Here is a 23,594-nt window from a genome sequence, read left to right as displayed (position 1 = left end):
ACGTTCATTAGCACCAGCCACCAGCTCTAAATGGGCCCTAACTCTGTACTGAAGTAATATAATGTACAGATTTTACACATCATTCATATACAAATCATTCACATTACAAATCATTTACAAATACATTTGGCATGTAGTCTACGTGCTGAAGAGAGTTATTTAAATAGCAACGGCAAGGACAACCACAACAACGAAAGCTCTAAGTGCCTCCAAGAGACAATAGAAGTCCGTCACGGAAATATTTCATCTATTTCAACCGAAATTCTAAAGAACATATGACTCTACCTGTAGCAGAAATGTGAACTGTTTTGTCGCCTCAATCTGTTGTGTCTTCCAAATGCTGCTTCTTGTTTTGAAGGATTTAGAAAAATGACAACAAAGGGTTCACAGGAATTTGTTTAGTTACAAAACAAAACAAACAGAACATTTTTCCAGGATTGGTCCCTGGGGTCCCTCTGTCAGTTCTGATCTTTATCTCCATTTAAAGGACCTTCAGAGCACTGACCTGGGGGCAGTAAGGTTGTTTAAGCATCAAAGAGGGTTGACATACCATGTACTAAATATTTTACAACTGTTTCCAACAGAGGCTGAGACCACAACAAACAGCTTTCGTTAAGCATTTAACTTCATTAGTTAAGTGAAATTTTTAGTAATTTGGGTCTGATTTTTAAAAAATAAATTTTAGAAATTATTTTTTCTCCTCACAGACTATTTTTTGAAATTTGGCTTCTCATAATCAATATTATGAATTCAAATGGTTCCAACCCTTGTAGATTATGAAACGGTGCATACTATTTCATCAGAATACTTAACATACTTTTAACGAAGACTAGATCGTTCAATCAATAATTATCGTGATTGCATATGGCTGAGTATAAATAGTAAGTAAACTGAATGAAGTCATAAACTACTTCTGACAAATAAAAATGTTGAAGGACCAGAAAATGTCTTGCTGTGTAATGGATGTATAGAGATGTTCTAAAATAACTAAATTCAAATGTATTATAGGGTACCACTGCTGAATCAAAACTAGTGTTAACATTTGACCCTACTGGGCAAAAATAAGCCTTGCTATTAGCAGAGAAAACTAAGCATGCCTGGCTAATTGACTGATCTCAGAGCTGGCTTTTCTTTCCATGACTGATCTCCAGGAATGTAAAGCCCTGATGTCTTTCACGTATCATGGTTTCCTTAGATCTCATTTGGCAACACTCATAGGTAGCTAACCAAACATACTGTCTTTCAAGTAACTGAAAACAAATGAATGAAAGATGCCTTGTCCCAAGCAAATCCAACTACATAACAAATGTCTTTTGGTCTTTGTGAAATATCTTTTTCAAACCCACAAATATATGAACATCATAAAAGATATCTAATGATTCACTTCTGCATTTCAGAACCAAAAGTAAGAACCAGACAAAGAAAAAATTAAGTTACATGTAGGGACTTCTATTGGGTTATACTGAAATATGGAATCACCTGCTACATAGAACAAATATTTATTTTTCTCTTTTACATCTGTTATAACTAAAATGTATAAATACCTTCATTTCCAAGTTCCTGTCAATCATCATAAAGTCTGCATATAAAAAGCAGTGCAATTTGCTGTCCCCTCCATAGGAGAAATATGTTGTAATAATTATCTTCTTTAGAAAATGTAATGGGAAATTGCTCCATTTCTTTTTGGAAATATTTCTGAAAAGATCAAACTCAGGAACTTTAATATAATAAATATAATACGCTGTGTTCCAACCATATCAATACTCAAAACAATGTGAATCCATGCTCAATTTTCTTCCTTCTAATCTTATATCATACGACACGTAACAAAGACATTTTTCTGAATAATGGTTAAGAACCGAAACCTAATATACTCGGAAGTTTACATGTTTTATGCTTGATTAGAATTGTCACTTTGGATTGCCCTTTTATCTCCTGCTATTTAAGTTAAATATTTCTTCGCTAAATATTTTTATGGCTCCTATTATATCAGTTGTGAGAAAGGGCAAAGAAAAAGGTTACAAAATCTATTATTTATACAAATATGCATGGCACTGGACATACTCATTTTAGTAGAAAATTTAAATGGGATGTTTTATGAATACTAAATAGACTTTCACCTAGAAATGAATACAATACAAGCCAATTACCATAAATCATTACTGAAAAAGCAGCATGGAACAGTAGGGAAAAAAAGACCCCGTTTCAACTCCCAGCCTCACTACTTAACTAGCTTTGCAACCCTGAGCAATGTTCTCAACCACAGTGTGAGTATTTTTTTTATAAAATACTATCATACCAACAGAGCATGAGTTATAATCTCAAATTTTAAATCTAATAAGAATATCTTGTTAGTTTAAGTGAGAAAATTTACCTAGCTTTGAAAAGTTATCAATATCTTAGAGCCAGGAAAATTTCCTGTTTAATCCGAGGGGTTAAAATACTTCAGATATGATGGAATGAGACAACCCTACCTTCTCAGAGAACAAAAGCAGAGTAATTAGAAAACTTTCGTTAAATGTCATGGGGACTTTTAATTTCAATTATGTCTAAAGTCCAAATCTACAAAATGAACAAAACTTGATTCCTGACTTAGAGAAATGTCTGCCTGATCCTTCTCCCTGATGATAGAATGTGGGTGGGTCATGGGTTTGAGTCCCAGGCTCTTCCCAGCTGCCTCTATCTACTCCCTTAGAGTAGAGCCAGTTGTCAAGAGTCCAGGCTCTTGGAGGTGGTGTCCATTCAGAACTTGCTTGAGATTCAAGTGGAGGGGTTAACTACTAAGCATTCCCTCCCCGGCTGATCTCAATACATTTTAGAGGATTGGCATGAATAATACTAGAATGTTCCTTGCAGTCTTCCTTGAAGAGAAATCACTATGTTCCTCCATATTTACATCTGATTATTATGCAAATATGAGCTTTAGCTATGAGCCACGAATTCCCACTAGCTTCTTGCTGTGAGGTTAATCTTAGTTTTACACAAAAATTAATGGGGACACAGCACTTCCCTCACAATAGCTCACTTTCTCTTCTTTCCTAATCCCTGAACTCTTGCTCCTTCCACCAAAAAGACAACTTATTTTTTATTATTTCTGCTCTGTGACTCTCCCTAGGAGCGTCCTTAGCTATTATGAGGAAAGCTCCAGATAATCCTATTTCCAGCCCCTCTCACAGGGGCCACTGTGAACTTGGCCTCAGAGCCTGATAGCCTCAAAATGTGCTCTTTTGTCTGTATCTTGTTCAAGCCTGGAGTCCGATAATGGAGGATGCTCCTGGAATGCTCTGATCATGAGGGCATAGAGTGTGGTATTACGTAATGCTGAAATAATGGATTTCTGGCTGGGCATGGTGGTTCATGCCTGTAATCCCAGCACTTCTGGAGGCTGAGGCAGTAGGATTGCTTGCGATCAGGAGTTCAAGACCAGCCTGGGCAACACAGCAAAATCCTAGCTCTACTAAGATAAAATGATAAATAAATAACACATTTCTACTATCCCTTAGATTATGCTTTTTCTTGGGGGAGGGAGGGATGAGGATAGCACATACGGAACTTTGTAGGAAGCAAAGTGCTGTTTTTCAGTACACTTAAATTTTCAATCCAAGTGCCAGGGCTTTTGCTTTCCTGTTAAATTGTCTTATCCGTATTCAGCTCATCTCTCCACTTGGTTGAATCTTCTTGGACACTGATCCTGATCCATTTGTGTCATCAACAAATGTCTCCTATATTTTATTGAGTCGGCCCACTAAAAAGAAAGGATACTATGGCCAGCTTAGCACTGAGTAACGTGACTGTTTCCACCCTCCTCTGCATTACTTTCCTTTCCTCCTTACTTTTCTGTCCTCTGGAACTGCCTCATCCTCCCGTAAGTTATTAGCACATTAGATAAGGAATGATGATGGTTTTTGGAATCCACAGCCCATGCTCCTTTCCCTACAGTGCTCTGACCCACTGAGTGCTCTTTCCACTTGACAAGCCCACCATAAATCCAATCCATAAAAATCCAATCTTTAATATCATCTTTAAATCATTAAGATCCCATCCTTAAATCAAATCCATAATATCACTGTGGCTTTGTCAGATGCCTTGCTAAATCCCAAAATGTTGTCTGCTTCCTTGGTCTCAATGGCCTTTCATGTTCCCTATGGTTTGCTTATGTGTTAGGCTGCTGCATCAGACCATCCTGGTTTCAAATCCAAGCATCTGCAAAGCAAGGCTTCATCACAGCTCTGAGTTGCAGCCTCTCCACCTATAAAATGAGGAGATAATCCTTCCTGCTTGGAATGATTACATAAGATTATAGACAACACGCAGTAGGGATTAATACAGATTCTCTTCCATTGTGCTTCTGTCTGTTCTGTCTCATCTACTGTCTCTGCTTAACCAACTCCCTTCGAGGCCATATTTAAACGTTTCATTCTCTTCGAAGCACTCCCTCATCAACTCAGCCAGAAATTCATCATTATTTGCACTCCTCCTGCACTTGGTGGTACCTTTTTTTGCCATTCAAGATAGCTTGCATCTTGCTCACTTACTCGTCTTCTAGAAATTAAGCTCCTGAATGACAGGCATCATTTAATTTGCATCAAATTTGCATTCTACACTGTTGGTGCACAATCAATATTATTGAATGTCTGAGTGAATCTTCTCTTCCATTTAGACTGGTCCTGGCACATGTTCATGGCTTAGACTTCACGGCTCTGCTATTTTTGTTCTACTCCTTGGCATCATGTCTGTTCTAAAGTCCCAAATCCTATACCTCCTTCAAAATACAGCAATCCACAATATACACAAATCATTCTTTAATTTATTAAGACAGTAATTTTATTAACTCTCATATATTTTAAAGTCTGTGGTTTCTATGATGTGGTCCATCATCACATCCTAGTTTATATGGTCTGTCTTAAGCAGGGATCCTCCTCTGGGGTATAAAGTGTACCTTCCAATTTCTTTTGGAGTTGGTTGGTACTTAAATTATTACTGGATCTTGGATGTCTGAGAGTTTTCTTCAAACCCAAGCCTGATTCAGGAGACAGTGAACACTTAAGAGCAGATAATAGCTCTTTTATGCTTTCAGTGCCTTCCACAGAAACTTTAATGCAAGATTCCAAAAAAACCTGTGTGTGCAAAGACTAGGAATCCAATATATTTAAGTAAATGCATCATGACTTTCAGATTACAGATGTTCCTTGGGGTTACATCAAAAGTATCCAATAAGTCAAAAATGCATTTAGGCCAGGCATGGTGGCTCATGCCTGTAATCCCAGCACTTTGGGAGGCCAAGACAGGTGGATCACATGAGGTCAGGAATTTGAGACCAGACTGGCCAATATAGTGAAACCCCGTCTCTACCAAGAATACAAAAATTAGCCAGTGTGGTGGCGTGTCCCTGCATTTCCAGCTATTCGGGTGGCTGAGGCAGGAGAATCGCTTGAACCTAGGGAGCAGAGGTTGCACTGAGCCGAGATCATGCCATGCACTCCAGCCTAGGTTCTGTCTCAACAATGAAAAAAAAGCATTTAATATATCTAACCTACTGAATATCATCATAACTTAGCCTACCCTACTTTAAATGTGCTCACTTACATTAGCCTACAGTTGTACGATATCATCTAACAATTATTTATTTAAAAATAAAGTCTAGAATATCTCATGTAATGTACTGAATACAGTGCACTGTAGAGTGTTTGTGGTTATGATCATGTGGCTGGTTGGGAGCTTCAGCTCCCTGCCGCTGCCCAGCATCATAAGAGATCAAACCACATGTTGCTAGCACAGAAAAATATCAAAAATCAGGGTATGGTTTCTACCGAATGCTTATCATCTTCACACCATTGTAAAGTTGTAAAATCATTAAATTGAACCATACTAAGTTGTAAACCAACTGTATATAATTTATAGAGAAGAACATTTTACTGTTCTTGCTTTAAACCTTTCTCTTTTTTCCCCCCTTGGTAATGACAGCATGAAGTTATTGCCACTATTTATATATATATATAAAAATAGTTAATTATTTTGGCTTAAACTTCAGGGAATGAAAGTAAGTTATCTGAATGCCCTTGATCTGTTATAATAAATTTTCATAAGCCAGATATAATAATCTTTGATAACTACAAAAATGACCTTTGGTTCTTCAGCTGTTTTTTCCAATACTTCTGATGATGGCATTGCATTGGATTCATACAAGGTATTGAAATTGTTACACATTATAATTTTCATCTGTTTTGTCAATAAATTATCAAAGAGATTTACTATGTCATTGCACACCAGTTCTCTACAGGCCTGGGTCTCCATGCATGACAGTGCAACAGAATAGAAGTAAAATGTAGTCCCACTCGTTCTCTGAATTACATTATTTGCAAGTCATTTCTATTTGGGAATATCAAGTAGACACTGCTCCTTGGGAAAAGATTACTTTAGAGAAATAGCACAAAATTATTCCCTTGTCTAAGTTGTGCATGTGGTTTCAAAATGTAATGGCTTAGACTTTGGTAGTATTTCCTATACAGCTGCATATTTCAAATACTAGCAAAATACTTGAAAGGCCACAATAAAGCTTGAAAGTTGCTCATATTTAAGGTATGTGGATAATGCATTGAATTTTCAAAAGCCCAAAATAAGAATCATGAAAAGTACAAAATAAGAGTCAGGTGTATTTGCAGCATTAAGAAAATTTCAAGGAAACGTCCAGTCATCTCTCAATACTTAGTCTTTCAGTGTAGGAATTTTTTAAATTAAGAAAATTCTATAGAAACAAAAAAACCTCAATGCTAAAAATTCCAAGCATTATTTGTGAATTTAGAGAAGTAATCTGTACTTAAAAGTATGATTATGGAGTTAAGAATGTTTATTAGACTGCTTTAAAATTTTAGGCAATAAAAAGTTAAATTCACAACACAAGGTTAAAACATTAATTTTGAGAAACTGGACAGATCACACACCTCATTTTCAACAACTATTATTGATAGGGCAATGCAATCCCTAGAGTAGAAGTTTCCAGAAGTCTTTCCAAAGTTATCTCAGAACATAAAATGTATTTCTATTGTTTCTGAGAGAATTTTGTTACTTAACCTGTAGAAATACGTACATGTAAATCAAAGCATGCATTTAAAGCATCACAGATCCACCAGAGCCTTCTGGCACTGCAGCACACCTTGGAGATCCTAATTTAGATAAGGATAAGCAAGTTGAAATGGCAGGTGTCTCTGCAAAGTCACAGACGTGAAGCTGGGGTTGGCTGGCAGTAGGTCTCCAAACCCCTTAGTAGATAGGCTATCCCTACCTCCCACCCCACACACCATGTTGTTGTCTTACCTACTTTATGTCTCTGCAATCTTTGTAAGCAGGCCTTTAAAAGTGTGAATACACTGCCTTAGTAATGTGCTAACTATTCAAATTCCAACATTAGAACACCTTTCTCAGAAACTTAGCATCTGTAATCATTAATAATGCATATCGCTGCAGTGGTAGTTGGGGGCTCCCCATGCCCCCTCATTTTTTCTGAATAAGGATGGTTTACATTTCCAGGACAGGAATTAGTAATGCCTGAAGAGTCACTTAAGTAATTTAGAAGTCTGAATTCAGTTCTTCCGTAACTTGGGCCCTCTGCAGTTCGGTTCTGGACAGAGCTCTATGAGTGTCACAGGACCAAGGGAAAGAAGAGCCCATAGCTCATGAACAGATCTGGCGACGGAGCCTGGGAATGGGGTTACATGAGTCTCATCTGAGCCAAACTCTAAGGACAATGGGTTTTAACTCATGTTCCCCAGAAATTTCCACACCCTCATCTAGGAAGGTTGTCCATTTTAGGCTATGTGCTTTATGTACTTATAGAAAGTATTCTTACCTATTTAGTCTTCTAATAATAACTATAAAATGACTTCTCACAAATAAGAAAAATAGGTCTCTCAGTTGTATGGATTTTAGTTACAGTTTCACATGGTAGAGAGGCTACTAAAGTCTCTGTTTATTAAAAAAAAAAAAAAAAAAACCACCTAAGGGTTGAGAATGTGGAAAGAATGGAACCTAGGGCGATTTTCCAAATGCAGATCACTGATCACTGGATGATGTAAAGAAGGCACCACTGAGCAACGGTAAAGTCAGTAAACAATATTTTACTGGAACATTTCATAACACAGAAAATCTGAAGTGTAAAGTTACTGTCTTACACAAGGAGGACAGACCCATTTTCAAAGACTAATATGAATACAATAAATATGGAGTTTACATACTAATTTATACACAGAAACTCTGCCCCATAGCCATAAAATTTATATTCAACAGTGGAACATATAATTTAATCATTTGATTCATTTGACAGGTTTTCCTTACTAAACACAAATAACTACCTGGTTTTCATGTACATATATAATATATTTTTATGTATATAGATATTCAATAATCTGTACAGTTTCTAAACATAAAGCTCCTAAAAGGCACGATTGTCTATACAACATGTACAAAAATGGCTGGAGCTGACACAAAACAACAATTATTGGTCAAAAGTTCATGACTGCACAAAGATTAGTCATGAGTTTATGCCAGAAAAATGTGCTTTAAGGAAAGGAGGGTTTTCAAAGAAACCTTTAAGTGTTACTTAAAAAAAAGCAATAAAAAATAAAACCCATTAGGTTGCTATCACAAGCCTGTCCTCGTCATCATCACTGCTCACATCACTGAAATGCACAGTGGGCTGCCTCCGGGGCAGTGCTGTGGGCCTGGGCACCTGTCTGTCTGGAGAGAGAGTCTGCTGGCCTGAGGTCTTCGTAAAAACTTCAGTATGTGCCTTCAGCAGAGGTTGTGACGTGGACGCTGGCTGGCCCTGTACGGAAGTGAGTTCAGGCTTGGGCTTCACGTGATTTGCCGAGGCAGCCTTCTCTGTGTCCATTTGACTCGGGCCATCAAGCCTTGCCTGGTCACCTGCGGGGGCAGGTGGATTCAGAACTTTTTTTGCATTTTCCCGCTGGACTTGAGGTGACCCCTGAGGAGATTCGGTCCTGCTGACCTGGTTTGCACCGGCTACAGAAGTCTGCTTGGGTTGTGTCTCGCACGCTTTGCTTTGGGAAGCTGGCATTTCAGGAGCTCCCTGTGCATCAACAGTTACTTGACTGACTGAGGGTATTAAGGTGGGCAATGCTATGTTCAAGATCTGGAGACCTGGAATGTGTGCCTGAGGGGCGGGGCTGCTTTGTGGGGAAGGGTTTGCCGTCAAAACCTGTAGTCCGACAGCATTCAGAGCCAGTCCCGGTGGATGGACTTGTGGGGCCATATTGGTGTTGGCTAGGCCTACAATATTGACAGTTTCCATGCTTAACGAGGGGAGCGACTGCAAGCCTGGGGTACTGAGGTTCTGAAGGCCTGGCACGCGGATTTGGCCGATAGGAATACATGGCACAACACTGCTTAATTCAGCCACTCCAGCAGGGTTTGTAGTGCCAGACACTTCTGTGACCGTATCCCTGGGAGTACCCAAAGTTCTGTGGACGACACTGACAGCAGGGATCGTGAGCTGCACTGGTCCAGCCTGAAGGGGCACAAACGTGGAGTAGGTGAGGCCAGCAGGTACCACATGGATCCCCCCGACTGGAACCATATTATAAGGTGTCCTTGATTGCTGCTGGGAATGCAAAGGAAGGTGGCTAAACAAATGAGTCTGGGGAGAAGGCAAGCCTGGAGTCGGCTGTAGAGTTATTTGCTGCTTCTGTTCTTGAGGGTCAGGATGTGGCGAGGCCACAGAAGCCATCCCCACTGCTGTCTGGGCGCTGTGCTCGGTGGCAGCAGGAGGAAGTCTTACAGATGATGCGCTCTAAATGATGAGAGAACAATCCTTTTATGACAGGTCTTTCCTAATCACTGAGCTATGATGCTAGTACTAAATCTACTTCTTCACAAGGAGATAAAAGTATGTATATTTGCATTGATAAAAATGACGTTTGCTGCAATGAAATTATTCGATTTTTAAAAATAAACTTCCAACTAAAAAATCTACTACATCTTTATTTTTTTTCTTTTCTAGTAGAAATAATGGCAATACATCTTGTATGGTCTTTTGCATGTCTCAAGCAAACTTCCTGGATTTTGTCACATTGTACACAGAGAATAACCCTGAGAAGTGGACACAGCTATACTGTTGTGCTGTCATTTTTGTTATTCTTTCTGTTTCTGGCACTACCAGCTCCACCTTATTTTAGAGATTAAGAGTTATTTAGAAATCGAGAGATCTTAGTTGGCTGTGTCAAGTCAATGGGGAACAAAACAAACCTAAGAATTATTTGTGAAGAGGTGTTTCTAAGAAAAAGTTCTCCAGATGTTTGTCTATTCATTCGCAAGTTTATGAAATGTCTGCTGAAAACCAGATTTCCAGGCACTGCTAAGTGTCTGAGAGGGTTTGAGATAGAGACGCTTACAGCACAGGCAGCCAATATTAAAAAAAATGAACTGTAAACGGATGAAATAAATCCAGCCCATCCTCCCTTCCACCCAAGATTATTATCTAAATATTAGCTTCTTGATAATATCTATCTATATTAAAGAGCCACATTAATTCACATATTAATCTAATTTATTAAGGTAATTTAAACACCAGTATAATATAACTAAACTATATGAATTTAGACTAGTCTGTAGAAATCCAAGCTTTTATATAGTCTTTTATTTTTTCTCCAGTCTTCCCTAGCAAACTAAAATCTGCCACAATTAGAAATAACTCTTACTGCAATATTCAATACATACTAGAGGTAAGAGAACTGTCAATGAGAGAAGAATGTATTCCTCCCAGAATTAATCATTTGTCACGAAACAGCCAGAGGTAGAGCAGGGACTCACAGCGCAAGGAGCGTGACTTTCTGGAGGCCTGTGTCTGCCCTGAGCTAGTTCTTGGGCAGAAAGCTCTCCCAAGCTGCTGTAGCAATGTGATCATTCAAGCAAAGTGAACGTCTTGATGTGTTTTCAGGTCACATTAACTTTGCCATAGAAACTGGTAGCTGTCTTGCCAATGGGGGCAAAGTCCAACATGTTTGGATAATTCATTGAAAAGCCATCATCATAACAGCACCAGTGGAAAAACACCTCAGAAGAAGCCAGCGGATAAATCAGTTGCGGGACTTGTGTTTGCCATTGTCACATATGGTTTTTTTTTTTAAATTTCAGAAAATTTTCAAAAAGCCAATAAAAATAAACGGGTATATTTTTCAAGAACCATTTGGTTTTTTCACAGATTCACAATAAAATACCTCAACTGTTTAGCATACTCAACTAGACTCCAAAGGGTGAAAATGTCCTCTGCCCTTAAATACAAGAAAAAAAAATAAAGCCACACAAACTAATCTGGCCTAAATAAATCACTTAGGTGCATTATTTCTTTAAGCCATTAAGCTCCCATATTTAATAGGTTAAAAAGAAAACTGCCAATCATTTACCTGTGTTACGGCAACAGCTTTTCCTGCTACAGAACTTCTCAGAATTTCTTCAGATTCAGGGTAGTCCACAGACATCTGATGACACGGGGACCTGGGTGCAGCTTCAGGGGACCTGGAAGCGTCTACAGACAGAATCGTGTCATTTTCATCTCTTGCGGCGCGCTGCCTGGCCTTCCCTGGAGAGAGCGTCTTCCTACTGTAGTCAGACTGTGCTGTGCTCAGAACGGTCATTTTGGTGAGCAACGCCCTGGGCAGAACGTCCATTGGGTCCGTGTGTACCCCAGAAAAGCAATCGGTGAGCCTGCTGTCCTCATCAGCACTCACAGAGTCCTGAAGACTACTTCTAGATGGGAGGTGCTGCGGGCTGGCTGTGACCGAGGGCGCAGCTGACAGGACTGATTCAGCTTGGCTGTCCTCATCATCGTCTTCGTTTTCATTATCATCCTCATCTGGGCCATCAGATTCTTCAAGATCATATCCAGACCGCTCATAACTGAATCTCTGTTTTTCATCTAATAAGAACAACCAAGAGGGTATGTGACAGAATGCTTTGCAAGTGCACAAATGCTGTTTTTAAAATTTTTTATTGGCTTGGCAGCTCTGTGAGGAATATAAAAGACAAGGACCCTGCCCACAACAAGCCTCTGTCCTGGCTGAGGAGAAGGCCCTGGGGAAGAGTAAGGCAGTCGGCCATCAGGATTCAGAGGAGGGCGGCTCTGTGGGAAGGGCCAGGTCAGGGATGAGGAATGCCACACGACTCAGAAGGGGAATGAGGCAGGCAGAGGGTAATCAAGAGACAAGGACATGAAGGCCTCTAAGATTGCACTTGAAAATCTTTAAAACACAAGTGAACTGCATAGCAAATTAACAGAGTTCAACGCAAGTCTTTTCCTGAGCTTTTTCTCTATTTTGTGTCTTCTTTTTATTGAACAAATTAAACACAAAACACTGATGGCTGTTGGTATTTGTGAGCAAAATAAATTTTCTTCAGATTTGAATAGTAGTATAGATGAGGAAAGAAGAGAACTTTTATCTGAGGAATGTGGGCCCTTTCAGATTACTAGGCCCCAGAGAGGCATTAAGATGAGACAGCAATCACATCCGACTCCCCGCTTCACTGAAACTGCTTCCCATTGCCACACGCAGCTGTGAATTCACCTAGTAATGCAGCACAGGCATTCCCACACTCTATAGCTTACCCATGGGTAGGCGGTCACTAATCACTGCTACTTCTGTATATCAATGAGAATCCCCGACAGAAGTTTCTAACAGTCTACTTGGTACCACTGTCCCCCTCCGCCCGCCCGTTTTGTTTGTTTTGTTTTTGCCTTTAAAAATCTGCCTGTAACAAAGGCCAAGCAGTTTGCGTGAGTCATCTGGGCAGCTGTCCTTACTCTGGCTCAAGTCAACTCTTTCAATCAGACTTTGTGCTTCAGCTTCGTCCTTTGGTTGACACAGGCATGCTTCAATTGTCCTGCATGTTGTCATATTCGCCTAATGTGTAAGCCTTCTAATTTACTAAGAGAGATGCTAATATTTCCTGTCACTTTTTTCTGTGATATGATTCAACCCGCTTCTCACAGAAAGGGGGATATTATCTAAAAGTCGTGAATATCAGCCTCATAACATCATGTGAAACTGAGTTTAACAAGGAATCTTGAAGATGATACAGGAAATAGCTTCAAAATTCTCATAAGCTCATGTGGAACTTTTACAGTCTTCACATTTTCAAAAATCTTGCAAATTAGAGGCTCTTTTCCATAGAAAGCTTAATAAACTTTAGTTATGGGGAGAAATGTCCCTGAGATATGATAAAGATGACATTAGACAATGTATAGTTTAGCTGTGATATATTCTGCACTTACAGGTATTTTTTGAAGAGAAAAAAATATAAACAGAGCAACAAGCAATAGGCTTTCTTTCCCAAACAGCCTAGATATTAATTTTTTACTACTTTTTCCTTGTATATGACAAAAATAAGTTCTTAGGGAAAAGTCTCAGAGGACCCATACAAAAGATCTGAGGGTGATTATTCCAAGAGGATGAAAAGAACTTGACATTTTACATAATTTATCACAAATGTGTGCTACTTTTATAATTAAAAAACTCAAAGATGAAACATGCATTTAGGTTCTTTTAGCATGTGATTTCACAAGGCTTTTGCTTTTAGGGTTCTACTATTATGCTGTAAAATAAGTAATGAAATAAAATAATAACAATGTATTGAATGGCTCTAGGAGCCTATGCAGAGACAGAATGTATGATTTCTGGGTAAATGCCCAGACTCCTTGTCTCAGCTACTTCTCTACCTTGCCTGATGTTTGACATTCTAAAATTCGAGTCATCCTCAATTTGACTTGGATTTGCCACATTAGTAGCAAATTAGGTTTTTTTTTTTCAGAGATGCATCTTCTTTGAAAGAAAAATTTTAAGAAAGACTAGAGAGAACTGGATGACTGGAAGAACAAGTTACTGGAGAGAAACGATGATTTCGTTCAAGGCTGATCTTGCTATAAAGTCTAATGAAGATGGGACTTGTTTATGTTAAACACACAAATGTGCATGTGCGTGTGTGTGTGTGCGCGCACGCGCGCGCGCGCGCACACACACACACACACATGGCCTAACTAAATTTAAGGCTTTTTCCAAACCATCAATAAGCTGAGGTCCCAGATAATCAACAGCCCAATATCTAAGGAGACACAAGTTTGTGTCATCAAGGGCAGACACAAGAGAACCCTGGTCAGAAGAGTCCTGCTCAAGTATCTGCTTAAAGTCAAGAGTGAGTTGCCAAGATTGTGTGAAACCTCTAGGGGTTACATTCTCTCTCAGGATCTGTCATGATCACCTCCCAAGTGCTTACAGGAAGGAGTGGTAAGAAGTGTCCACTGTGGTCCGGACATGGGAGAGAGAAGCAATAACCATACAGGAGTGGCAAAGAACTCCACCAGGATCCATCTCCCCTGTCTCCACCAGGAAAACAGAAGAACTAGCCTGTGAGAAGGGCAACATGCACGGCTGTCCTTAGGACACCAGTGAAAACACTGCAGTGGGGAATGGGAACAGGAAAAACACACACACACACAACTTGACTCCTTGAGAAGGCACAGGATTACACAGGAACCCCTGCAACACTTGGGGGAGGGGAAACACAACTGAAAAGGCCACAGCCCAGAAACCTAAGACAATGGTGCAGGTATGAGACTGAAACTAATTGGAACAGAGACAGCACCCCATCCTCCTCATCACCCCACAATGCCAAGCTAAGGGGCTTAGAATTACAGGTAACAAAATAGTGCTAGGAAAGAAACAGGAGAACAAGTATGTGCAGAGACCCCCTTTCTGAGGCACAGTGCAAAAGGAAGACCTAAAACTAGAACTGAACAGATTACATTCTTGTGATCCAACCCCCACCCAAAACACAAGATATCTCTACAGGAATGTGAAGCCTCTGCTGCAGTGAGGATAGCTGTTGTGACAATAAATCTCTCATACCCAGCCCATTCCTAAGCAGATAAACTCCAACTCCCACACTAAAGGCCTCTAGGAAGGAGAGGCATGCTCATTTCCAGGCATACAAACCACTTCCACGAGTCCCTACTGTCTTACACAAGATATACAGCTTTCAACACAAAATTACAAGGCATACAAGAAGGCAAGAAAAGAATATACTCCAAAGAGACCAATCAATCATCAGAACCACTGTCAGATACGACACCAATGTTAGAAATGACCAAGAATTAAAAATAACTATGATTAATATGCTGAAGGCTCTAAAGGAAAACGTAGACGGTAACAGACAGGACTTTCAGCTGAGAGATTAAAACAATTAAATGAAAACGGTGCAAATAAAAAATACAGCAACAACATCAAGAAAAACTGTGAAATCCAGAATTCTATGCCCATTGAAAATAATTTTCAAAGATGAAAGAGAAATACAGACTTAGAAAAACAAAAACTGAGGGGATTCATGGCCAGCTGCTTGACCTAGTGGACAATAAATGTTAAGGAAGTTCCTCTAGCAGAAGGAACATAACATCAGATGGGAAGCCTGGATCCACATAAAGAAACAAAGCACAGTGAAATAGACTAAATGAGGATACAGGTTTTTTTCTTATTTTTAAATTGCTCTTAAAGATACCTGAATGTCTAAAACAAAAACAGTAACAATGTACTGTGCGTTCATAGTAAATGCAAATGTGAAAAGGTATGACCACAATAGCATAAAGGATGGAAAGGAGGAGCTGTGTATATACTGCAGTGAAGTCTTTAGGCTCCATGTAAAACAATGGAATATTATTTGAAGGTAGACAACTAAAAATTTTTAAAGATATAAATAAGTCAATAGAGGAAATACAACAGAATCACAAAAAACACTTGATTAATACTAGAGAAGGCATAAAAAGAAAACTGAAACCCAAAATGAAACAAACAGAAAACAGCTGCCAATATGGTACATTTTATTCCAACTAGTCAAATAATAACATTAAAAGGGATGGTCTAACACATAAATTAAAAGACAGAAATGACTAGGATTGAATAAAAAGCAAGTCCCATGTATATACTGTATATAAAAATGCATTTTAAATATTAATATAAAGACATAAATAGGTTGAAAGTAAAAGTCTAAAGATATACCATAAATCAATAACTAAAATACAGCTGCAGAAACTATACTAATATCAGACAAAGTGGACTTTGAATATAAGGGAGGATAAACAGGAGCATTACCTAACGATATAGGTTATCCCTATGAACATAACAATCCTAAGTGTGCATGAAATTAAACAGAGCTTCAAAATAAAGAGCAGAAACTGAAAAAAATAAATAAATCCATAATCATAGTTAAAGACTTCAATAATTCACTATCAGTAATTGATAGAACACATAAATAGAAAATCAGGAAGAATATAAAAGACCCATAAAACACTACCAAGACCTAAAAGACATTTATAGAAATGTTGCACTGAACAGCAGAACATATTTTTCATATAAGTGTATGTGGAACATTCATCAGTATATACCATATTTTGAGTTACAAAACAAATCTCAACTATTTTCAATCAGTAGAAACCATACAGAATGTTTTTACATGAAAACAGAATTAAATCAGAAATTAATTAATTGGAAGATATCTGAAACACCGTCAAATTATTTCAAAATTAAAGAACACATGGAAGATACTGGTATGAGAAGAGACACACAGATCAATGGAACAGAATACAGATCTCAGAAATAAGACCGCACACCAACAACCATCTGATCTTCAACAAACCTGACAAAAAGAAGCAACAGGGAAGAGTCTCCCAACAAATGGTGCTGGGAGAACTGGCTAGCCATACACAGAAAATTGAAACTGGACCCATTCTTTACAACATATACAAAAATTAACTCAAGATGGATTAAAGACCTAAATGTAAAACCTAAAACTATGAAAACCTTAGAAGAAAATCTAGGCAATATCATTCAGGATATAGGCACAAAGATTTTATGATAAAAACGCCAAAAGCAATTGCAACAAAAGCAAAAATTGACAAATGGGATCTAATTAAACTACAGAGTTTCTGCACACCAAAAAAACTATCAGCAGAGTGAACACACAACCTACAGAATGGGAGAAAATTTTCAATCTATCCATCTGATAAAGGTCTAATGTCCAGAGTCTACAGGAAACTTAAGCAAGTTTATAAGAAGAAAACCCCATTAAAAAAGCGAACAAAGGACATGGACACTTCTCAAAAGATATACATGCAGCCAGCAAACATGAAGAAAAGCTCAACATCACTGATCATTAGAGAAATGCACATCAAAACCACAATGAGATACCATCTCATGTCAGTCAGAATAGCTATCATTAATTAAAAAGTTAAAAAACAGGCCGGGCACGGTGGCTCACGCCTGTAATCCCAGCACTTCGGGAGGCCGAGGCGGGTGGATCATGAGGTCAAGAGATCGAGACCATCCTGGTCAACATGGTGAAACCCCGTCTCTACTAAAAATACAAAAAATTAGCTGGGCATGGTGGCGCGTGCCTGTAATCCCAGCTACTCAGGAGGCTGAGGCAGGAGAATTGCCTGAACCTAGGAGGCGGAGGTTGCGGTGAGCCGAGATCGTGCCATTGCACTCCAGCCTGGGTAACAAGAGCGAAACTCCGGCCCAAAATAAAAAGTTAAAAAACAACAGATGCTGGTGAGGTTGCAGAGAAAAAGGAATGCTTTGACACTGTTGGTGGGAGTGTAAATTAGCTCAACCATTGTGGAAGACAGTGTGGCAATTCCTCAAAGACCTAGAATTCTGCAGAAGTACCATCTGACCCAGCAATCCCATTACTGGGTATATACTCAAAGGAACAGAAATCATTCTATTATAAAGATACATGTGTGCATGTATTCATTCACAATAGAAAAGATATGGAATCAACCTGAATGCCCATCAATGACAGATTGGATAAAGAAAATGTGGCGCATGTATACCATGGAATACTCTGCAGCCATAAAAAGGAATGAGATCATATCCTTTGTTGGAGTTGGAAGCCATCATTCTCAGCAAACTAATGCAGGAACAGAAAACAAATATCATATGTTTTCACTTATAAGTTGGAGCTGAAAGATGAAAACACGTGGTCATACTGTGGGGAATAAATCTTATTGGGGCCTATCTGTTGGGGGGTGATGGGGTGTGGGTGGAGAACATCAGGAAGGAGAGCAAATGGACGCTGGGCTTAACACCTAGCTGATGGGTTGATCTGTGCAGCAAACCACCATGGCACGTTTACCTATGTAACAAACCTGTAATCCTGCCCACACATGTACCCCTAAACTTAGAAGTTGAAGAAAAAAAGAAAAGAACATATCTCTAAATATTCATTGGGTTAATTTTCAGTCTCAAAAAATTTCAAAATATTTTCAACTGGATGAAAATTAAAATATAACAGTCAAACTTTGTGGGATATAACTAATGCAGTCATCAGTGGGAAATTTATTATATTCAACACTTTCATTAGAAAAGATGAGTCTCAGATAAACCTAAATTTTCAGTTTTAGAAATCAGAAACAGAAGATTAAACTAAACTTGAAGCAAGGAGAGCAAAGAAAATAATAAAAATGAGAACAGAAAAGATAAAAATTGAAAAATGAAAAATAGAGAAAGGCAATGAAACCCAAAGCTGGGCTGTTAGAAAAATTCTCTGGTAACATTAGTTCAGAACGAAAGAGACAAGATACAAATTAACATCAGAAAAGAAAGGGGGGATGAATATACAATTCTTACTTTTTATATTTATTAAAGTTCTGGGATACATGTGCAGAACATGCGGGTTTGTTACATAGGTATCCACGTGCCATGGTGGTTTGCTGCACCCATCAACCCATCATCTAGGTTTCAAGCCCTGCATCTATTAGGTATTTGTCCTAATGTTCTCCTTCCCCTTGCCCCCCACCCCCCAATGTATGATGTTCTCCTCCCTGTGTCCATGTGATGAACATACAATTCTACGCATTTGTCAAAAACCACATACTATACACCTTAGTACGTGTAAGTAAATAAATTTTACTGTAAGTATATAAAAACAGAATCAACTGGGATGTGGGGCATACCTAGGAGGAATGCAAGCTGAGACGGATGCCTCTGACTGCAGCTGGATGAAGTGCACAGCCACGCTAAGGGCATGGAAAGTAAGGTCATGTCTGAGGTAACCTTGGCAACCTTGCTTTGTTGCCCCGACTGGAGTGCAGTGGCATGATCCCAGGTTCAAGCGACTCTCCTGCCTTAGTCTCCCAAACAGCTGGGACTACAGGTGCTCGCCACCATGCCCAGCTAATTTTTATATTTCTAGTAGAGTCAGGGTTTCACCATTTATTGGCCAGGCTGGTCTTGAACTCCTGACCTTGCATCTACCCACCTTGACCTCCCAAAGCGCTGGGATAACAGGCGTGAGCCACCATGCCAGGCCTCAATATTCTTGATGTGGAATCTGGGACAGAAAATGGATGTAGTGGGAAAACTGGTGAAATCTGCATGAGTTCTGTTAGTAATACTGAACCAAGGTTAATTTCTTAGTGTTGACAAACATGCTGTAGTTATGCAAGAGGTGGACACAGGCGAGGGGAGGCAAAGAATGGACAGGGGATTCTCTATGCTAGTTTTGCAACTTTTCTGTAAGACTAAAATTATCCTTTATAAAACAGAATTTTTAAAAATATCTGCCAATGCTCTAGGGTCTTTTACTCTACTGATACTGGTATTCTCTCAGATAAGCTTGCACAACAAACACCCCCCAGTAGCCTCATAGTCAAATCAAGACTTCTCACAAGTACCTTCTGTCTTCTTGTTGTTTAATAGGGCACTATGAATTCCTGAAATCAATTTCAACACTTCTATTGGTTAATCTGGAAGCACAGAAAATTTCACCTAAATTCACTCTAACCTAGATACACATTTTAAATTCTTACTACCTGAAAGTGCTCTTATCTTGTGTCTATATATATATATTTTGCATTTCTTATTCTACTGTACATATGATGACTCAATGGCTCTATTCCGGGGGCAGCCATCCATAGCCTGGATCCTAAGTTAGCACCACTCTGTACAGACCAATACTATTTGATCATAAGTAAAACGAGGACTAATTAAGGAGCTTTTTCCTCACTGAATGATTTAAAAGATGAAAAATGCAGTTAATTACTTTTAAAGTATTGAGCCCACAACTCATAAATGTCAGAGCTGAGATTCAAACCCATGTTAGTCTATGCCTAGACATTCCACACTCAATCATATTTTAAAAATCTAACCGCAGAATAATCAGAAAGGTCAACGATGAATTACAGCAATAAGCTGGCTTATAAATATGCATGAATTCAATGTTTGTAGGTACAGACATTTAAAGCATCATATAATTGTTTGATTACAAATAACAGAATATATAAAATGCAGTCCCCAAAGAGAATGTAAATAATGGAACTTTTAAAATTTCAAATACACTATATTGTATAAAAGTTTAAGAATCAGTTATAAGTATTTTAAATTTTTATTTATTTATTTTTTTCAAGAAAAAGCTTTCTTCTTTAGTATATGCACATGATATTAATAATTTAAAATGAACACCATATATTTTTAATGGAGAGTATAAAACTGGCTCCATTTTAATCTGTTTTTGTCTTGATTATATCAATTTCAGGTCAGGATTCGTAGTATGGGTAGGAAGACACACAGGGTGGCTTCTCTGGACCTTTCTCCCCTCCTGGACAAGTCACATGCCTATAGCTTGCAGAGGATGTAGGAGGGGCTGAGATTCCTTTCCTGGTTTCCTTCACTGAGATAAGCACAGAATGTTGTTTCTGTCTCTGAATACATAGTATCTGAAATCTCTGCTAGAGGAGACCACTGTCAAAGTTCAAAAACCTACAAATGAATTTTGAATCATTACATATTTGTTAAGCAGGACTGATATTCTGGGGTAATAGAGAAAAGATAAAATGGGTAGCTTAAATGAACAGAAGTCAATGGTATCCTTTTAAATACTCATGGCACCAAAACAAAGCCCAGACAACTCTGCTCTCTGTTTGGATTCATATGAATAAAAGTCTTTTATGTAATTCCCTGTCCCCCTTAACACTGCTCCTGCCCCGCAAAGAAGACACTGCTGCTGAATCAGAAGTCATACTGATTTAAGACCCAGAAAGGAAAAGCCTTGCCTGTGATCAACAAGCTAGTGAAGACAAGAACAAGGACTTGTTATGGACTCAGAAAACTTGTCAATTTGACTCTATGACACTGCTCACTTTGCTGCTGCATGTTACTTAATATAATGATGATAGTATGTTGAGTAACTGTATATCAGGGATTGGCAAACTATGGCCACCAGCTGCATGTGGCTCTCCACCGGTTCTTGTGAATAAAGTTTAATTGGAACACAGCCAGGCTCATTTGTTTCCATACTGTCTATGGCTGCTTTTGTGCTACAAGCACAAAGTTTAGTAGTCATGACAGAGAACACATGGCTTGCAAAGCCTAAAATATTTACTATCCAGCCCTTGACATAAAAAGTTTGCCAACATCTATGCCATATTACCTTCCACGTTTAAACTTAACCACCATGCCATGACAGAGTTGATATTACACCCATCTTCCACAAGCAAGCTAAGAAGCTTGTACTGTATCTGATTAGAATGCATCAATGCCAGGATTCTAAAACAGGTTTCTACGAACTTAGGAGCCCTGTCATTATGCCAATAACAGATACTGACTTTCTCCCTTTCTATTACAATTGTTACTTTCTTGGTGTGTATAATACAGACTCATACTTCAAGAGGGTAAGCACTGTGGCCTACCCCTTTGCAGCCATCAGATAACTCCAAAACAGACCTAAGGAAACTATATTTGCTTAGCAAATTCATAAATAAATGGTCCTAAAAGTTCCATTTAAATGTCCTCCCAGACACATTCCCCTTTCATTATAAACAAAAGTTTCCAATACTCAATAAAATTTTATATCAGCACAAGACTAATTCCTTTATTTTCTATGAATTTCAATTCATGAGGGAAAAAGCAGGCATATAATGTGGCAACATCTTTGTTCAAAGTAAAGGTTTTGATAAAATTATGAGCTGTTGTTATACCAAACAACTTCCCTAAACATAGATTTTAAGAGTTACCGTCTGAAGATCAGTCAGGTGAACTGCGACCTGTCTGCCACTGCTGCCAGACAGTGACACCTGCTGGAAGAGCCAGAGTAGCAAAAGCGGCAGGAGGAGCTCCCTGAGAGAAGGGGCTCCCGAGGGTACCAATCCCCAGCCCACCCACACTCAGTAGCAGCCTTCTTTTGTTGCTGGAAGTTTGCCTGCTTCTGTTTTTCACATATGTTTAGAAATATTACTCTGAAAGCCAGATAAACAATGGCAACCTAGGGAAAAAATTTTAAAGCATGTGAATACAATAATATATATATTGTGAAGATGAAAACATCATTCAGAACATAAAGGGCCAGAGTTTAATGTTTGTTAACTTTAGGAAGTAAACCAAAAGACTGTCATGTGTGTGTCGTTCAAAATAGTATTAGCGCTGCTTTAAGTATCAATCCTAAGGCCTATTACGGTTTCATATTTTACACATGGGAGTGTTTCTTAAAAAGAGTAATAATGTGTTCTATAAAAATCCCGATGATAATATATTCCACAGGTTTCGTCTGGGAAAAAAAAAGCTTTGCTAGTAATTTTTTAAAATTCACTTAAATTTTTTTAAGAGTAAATGTGATACAGGTTTTAAAACCTTGTGATGAAACATCATCTTTACTGTAAGTAATTAAAGTCCAACAAAAATGTTTCTCACTGCACTTCGTCATGTTAAACGGTTCTCCTAGGGGGCAGCTGAGGGTACACATTAACATTCCTTGCACTGAAGTCCAGCATTTGTTGACGAAAACATTCTTTGGATCAAAGGATGAAAAGCAAATTGCTGGCGGCATGATCTTTGACACAAAAGGTGAAAACTAAAATGTAGTCACTAATACCCCAAGAACACAAGAACAAAATTCCTGAGGCTATATCATGTTTTATGGCAAGAAAACAAGAAAATGTGCAGCGGGGCTAAGGGATTAGGCTTCCCATGAGCATTTCTTATCACTGCAGCTTAAGTTGCTAGTTTTAAACTAAATAAGAAACTTCTTTTAAATGCCAAATGTCCACATTTTAATGGCTGGCTTATAAAAATTTATAATTCCTCTTGCTTAATTAAAAATAAACGTGTCCCAACACCCCCTAATTTATTCCATTGAGAATCAGAACAAGAATTCCATCTGCTAAAAGATAAGACAGGTAGCCCAGCCACACAGCCTACTGTTGCTAAGGGTGGTAAAGAATTCAGAAGGGGTCTGTGGCCTTTCATCACATCCTTTTCACATCACCCTTTAATGAACACTCTTTATCAACCAGGGACCCGCCGCAATATGATGGTGAATGATAATGTGAGTATGGCATGGTTGGCAGAGTAGAGAACAAGTCTAGGATCCCTAAAAGAGAAAAGATTGAAGATAATGCCTGGAAAACACTGATGTTAATTAGCAATAAATCTGGAGAAAACCTTTAGTGAAAAACCAAACAATGCACACGTGTGAGAGTAACTCATCATAAATATAGCATAAGGCCTGTGTTTCTTCCAGAACGCTCTGAGCTGACCGAAGTA

The 23,594-nt window shown here is 38.6% G+C and overlaps 1 protein-coding gene across 5 annotated transcripts in view; it reads right to left on the bottom strand.

Moving 5' to 3' along the window:
- Positions 1-8,096: 8,096 nt before the first annotated feature.
- The window catches only part of HIVEP1 (HIVEP zinc finger 1), a 149,395-nt gene continuing 133,897 nt past the window's right edge, over positions 8,097-23,594 (bottom strand). For all 5 annotated transcript variants that reach the window (XM_064362983.1, XM_064362980.1, XM_064362982.1 and 2 more), the window contains exons 8-9: positions 11,418-11,929; positions 8,097-9,805 (exon numbers count right to left, since the gene is read on the bottom strand). In XM_064362983.1, the coding sequence (XP_064219053.1) occupies positions 8,627-9,805; positions 11,418-11,929 (1,691 nt within the window). In that variant the 3' untranslated portion in view covers positions 8,097-8,626. The remainder of the gene's footprint in view (positions 9,806-11,417; positions 11,930-23,594) is intronic.

This window comes from Aotus nancymaae, unplaced genomic scaffold, assembly GCF_030222135.1.
Source record: "Aotus nancymaae isolate 86718 unplaced genomic scaffold, 86718_ANA_hifiasm-v0.15.2.pri h1tg000051l, whole genome shotgun sequence".
Lineage (NCBI taxonomy): Eukaryota > Metazoa > Chordata > Mammalia > Primates > Aotidae > Aotus > Aotus nancymaae.
The sequence above is the reverse complement of the archived record's forward strand: the minus strand, read 5'-3'. Positions and strand labels throughout refer to the sequence as shown.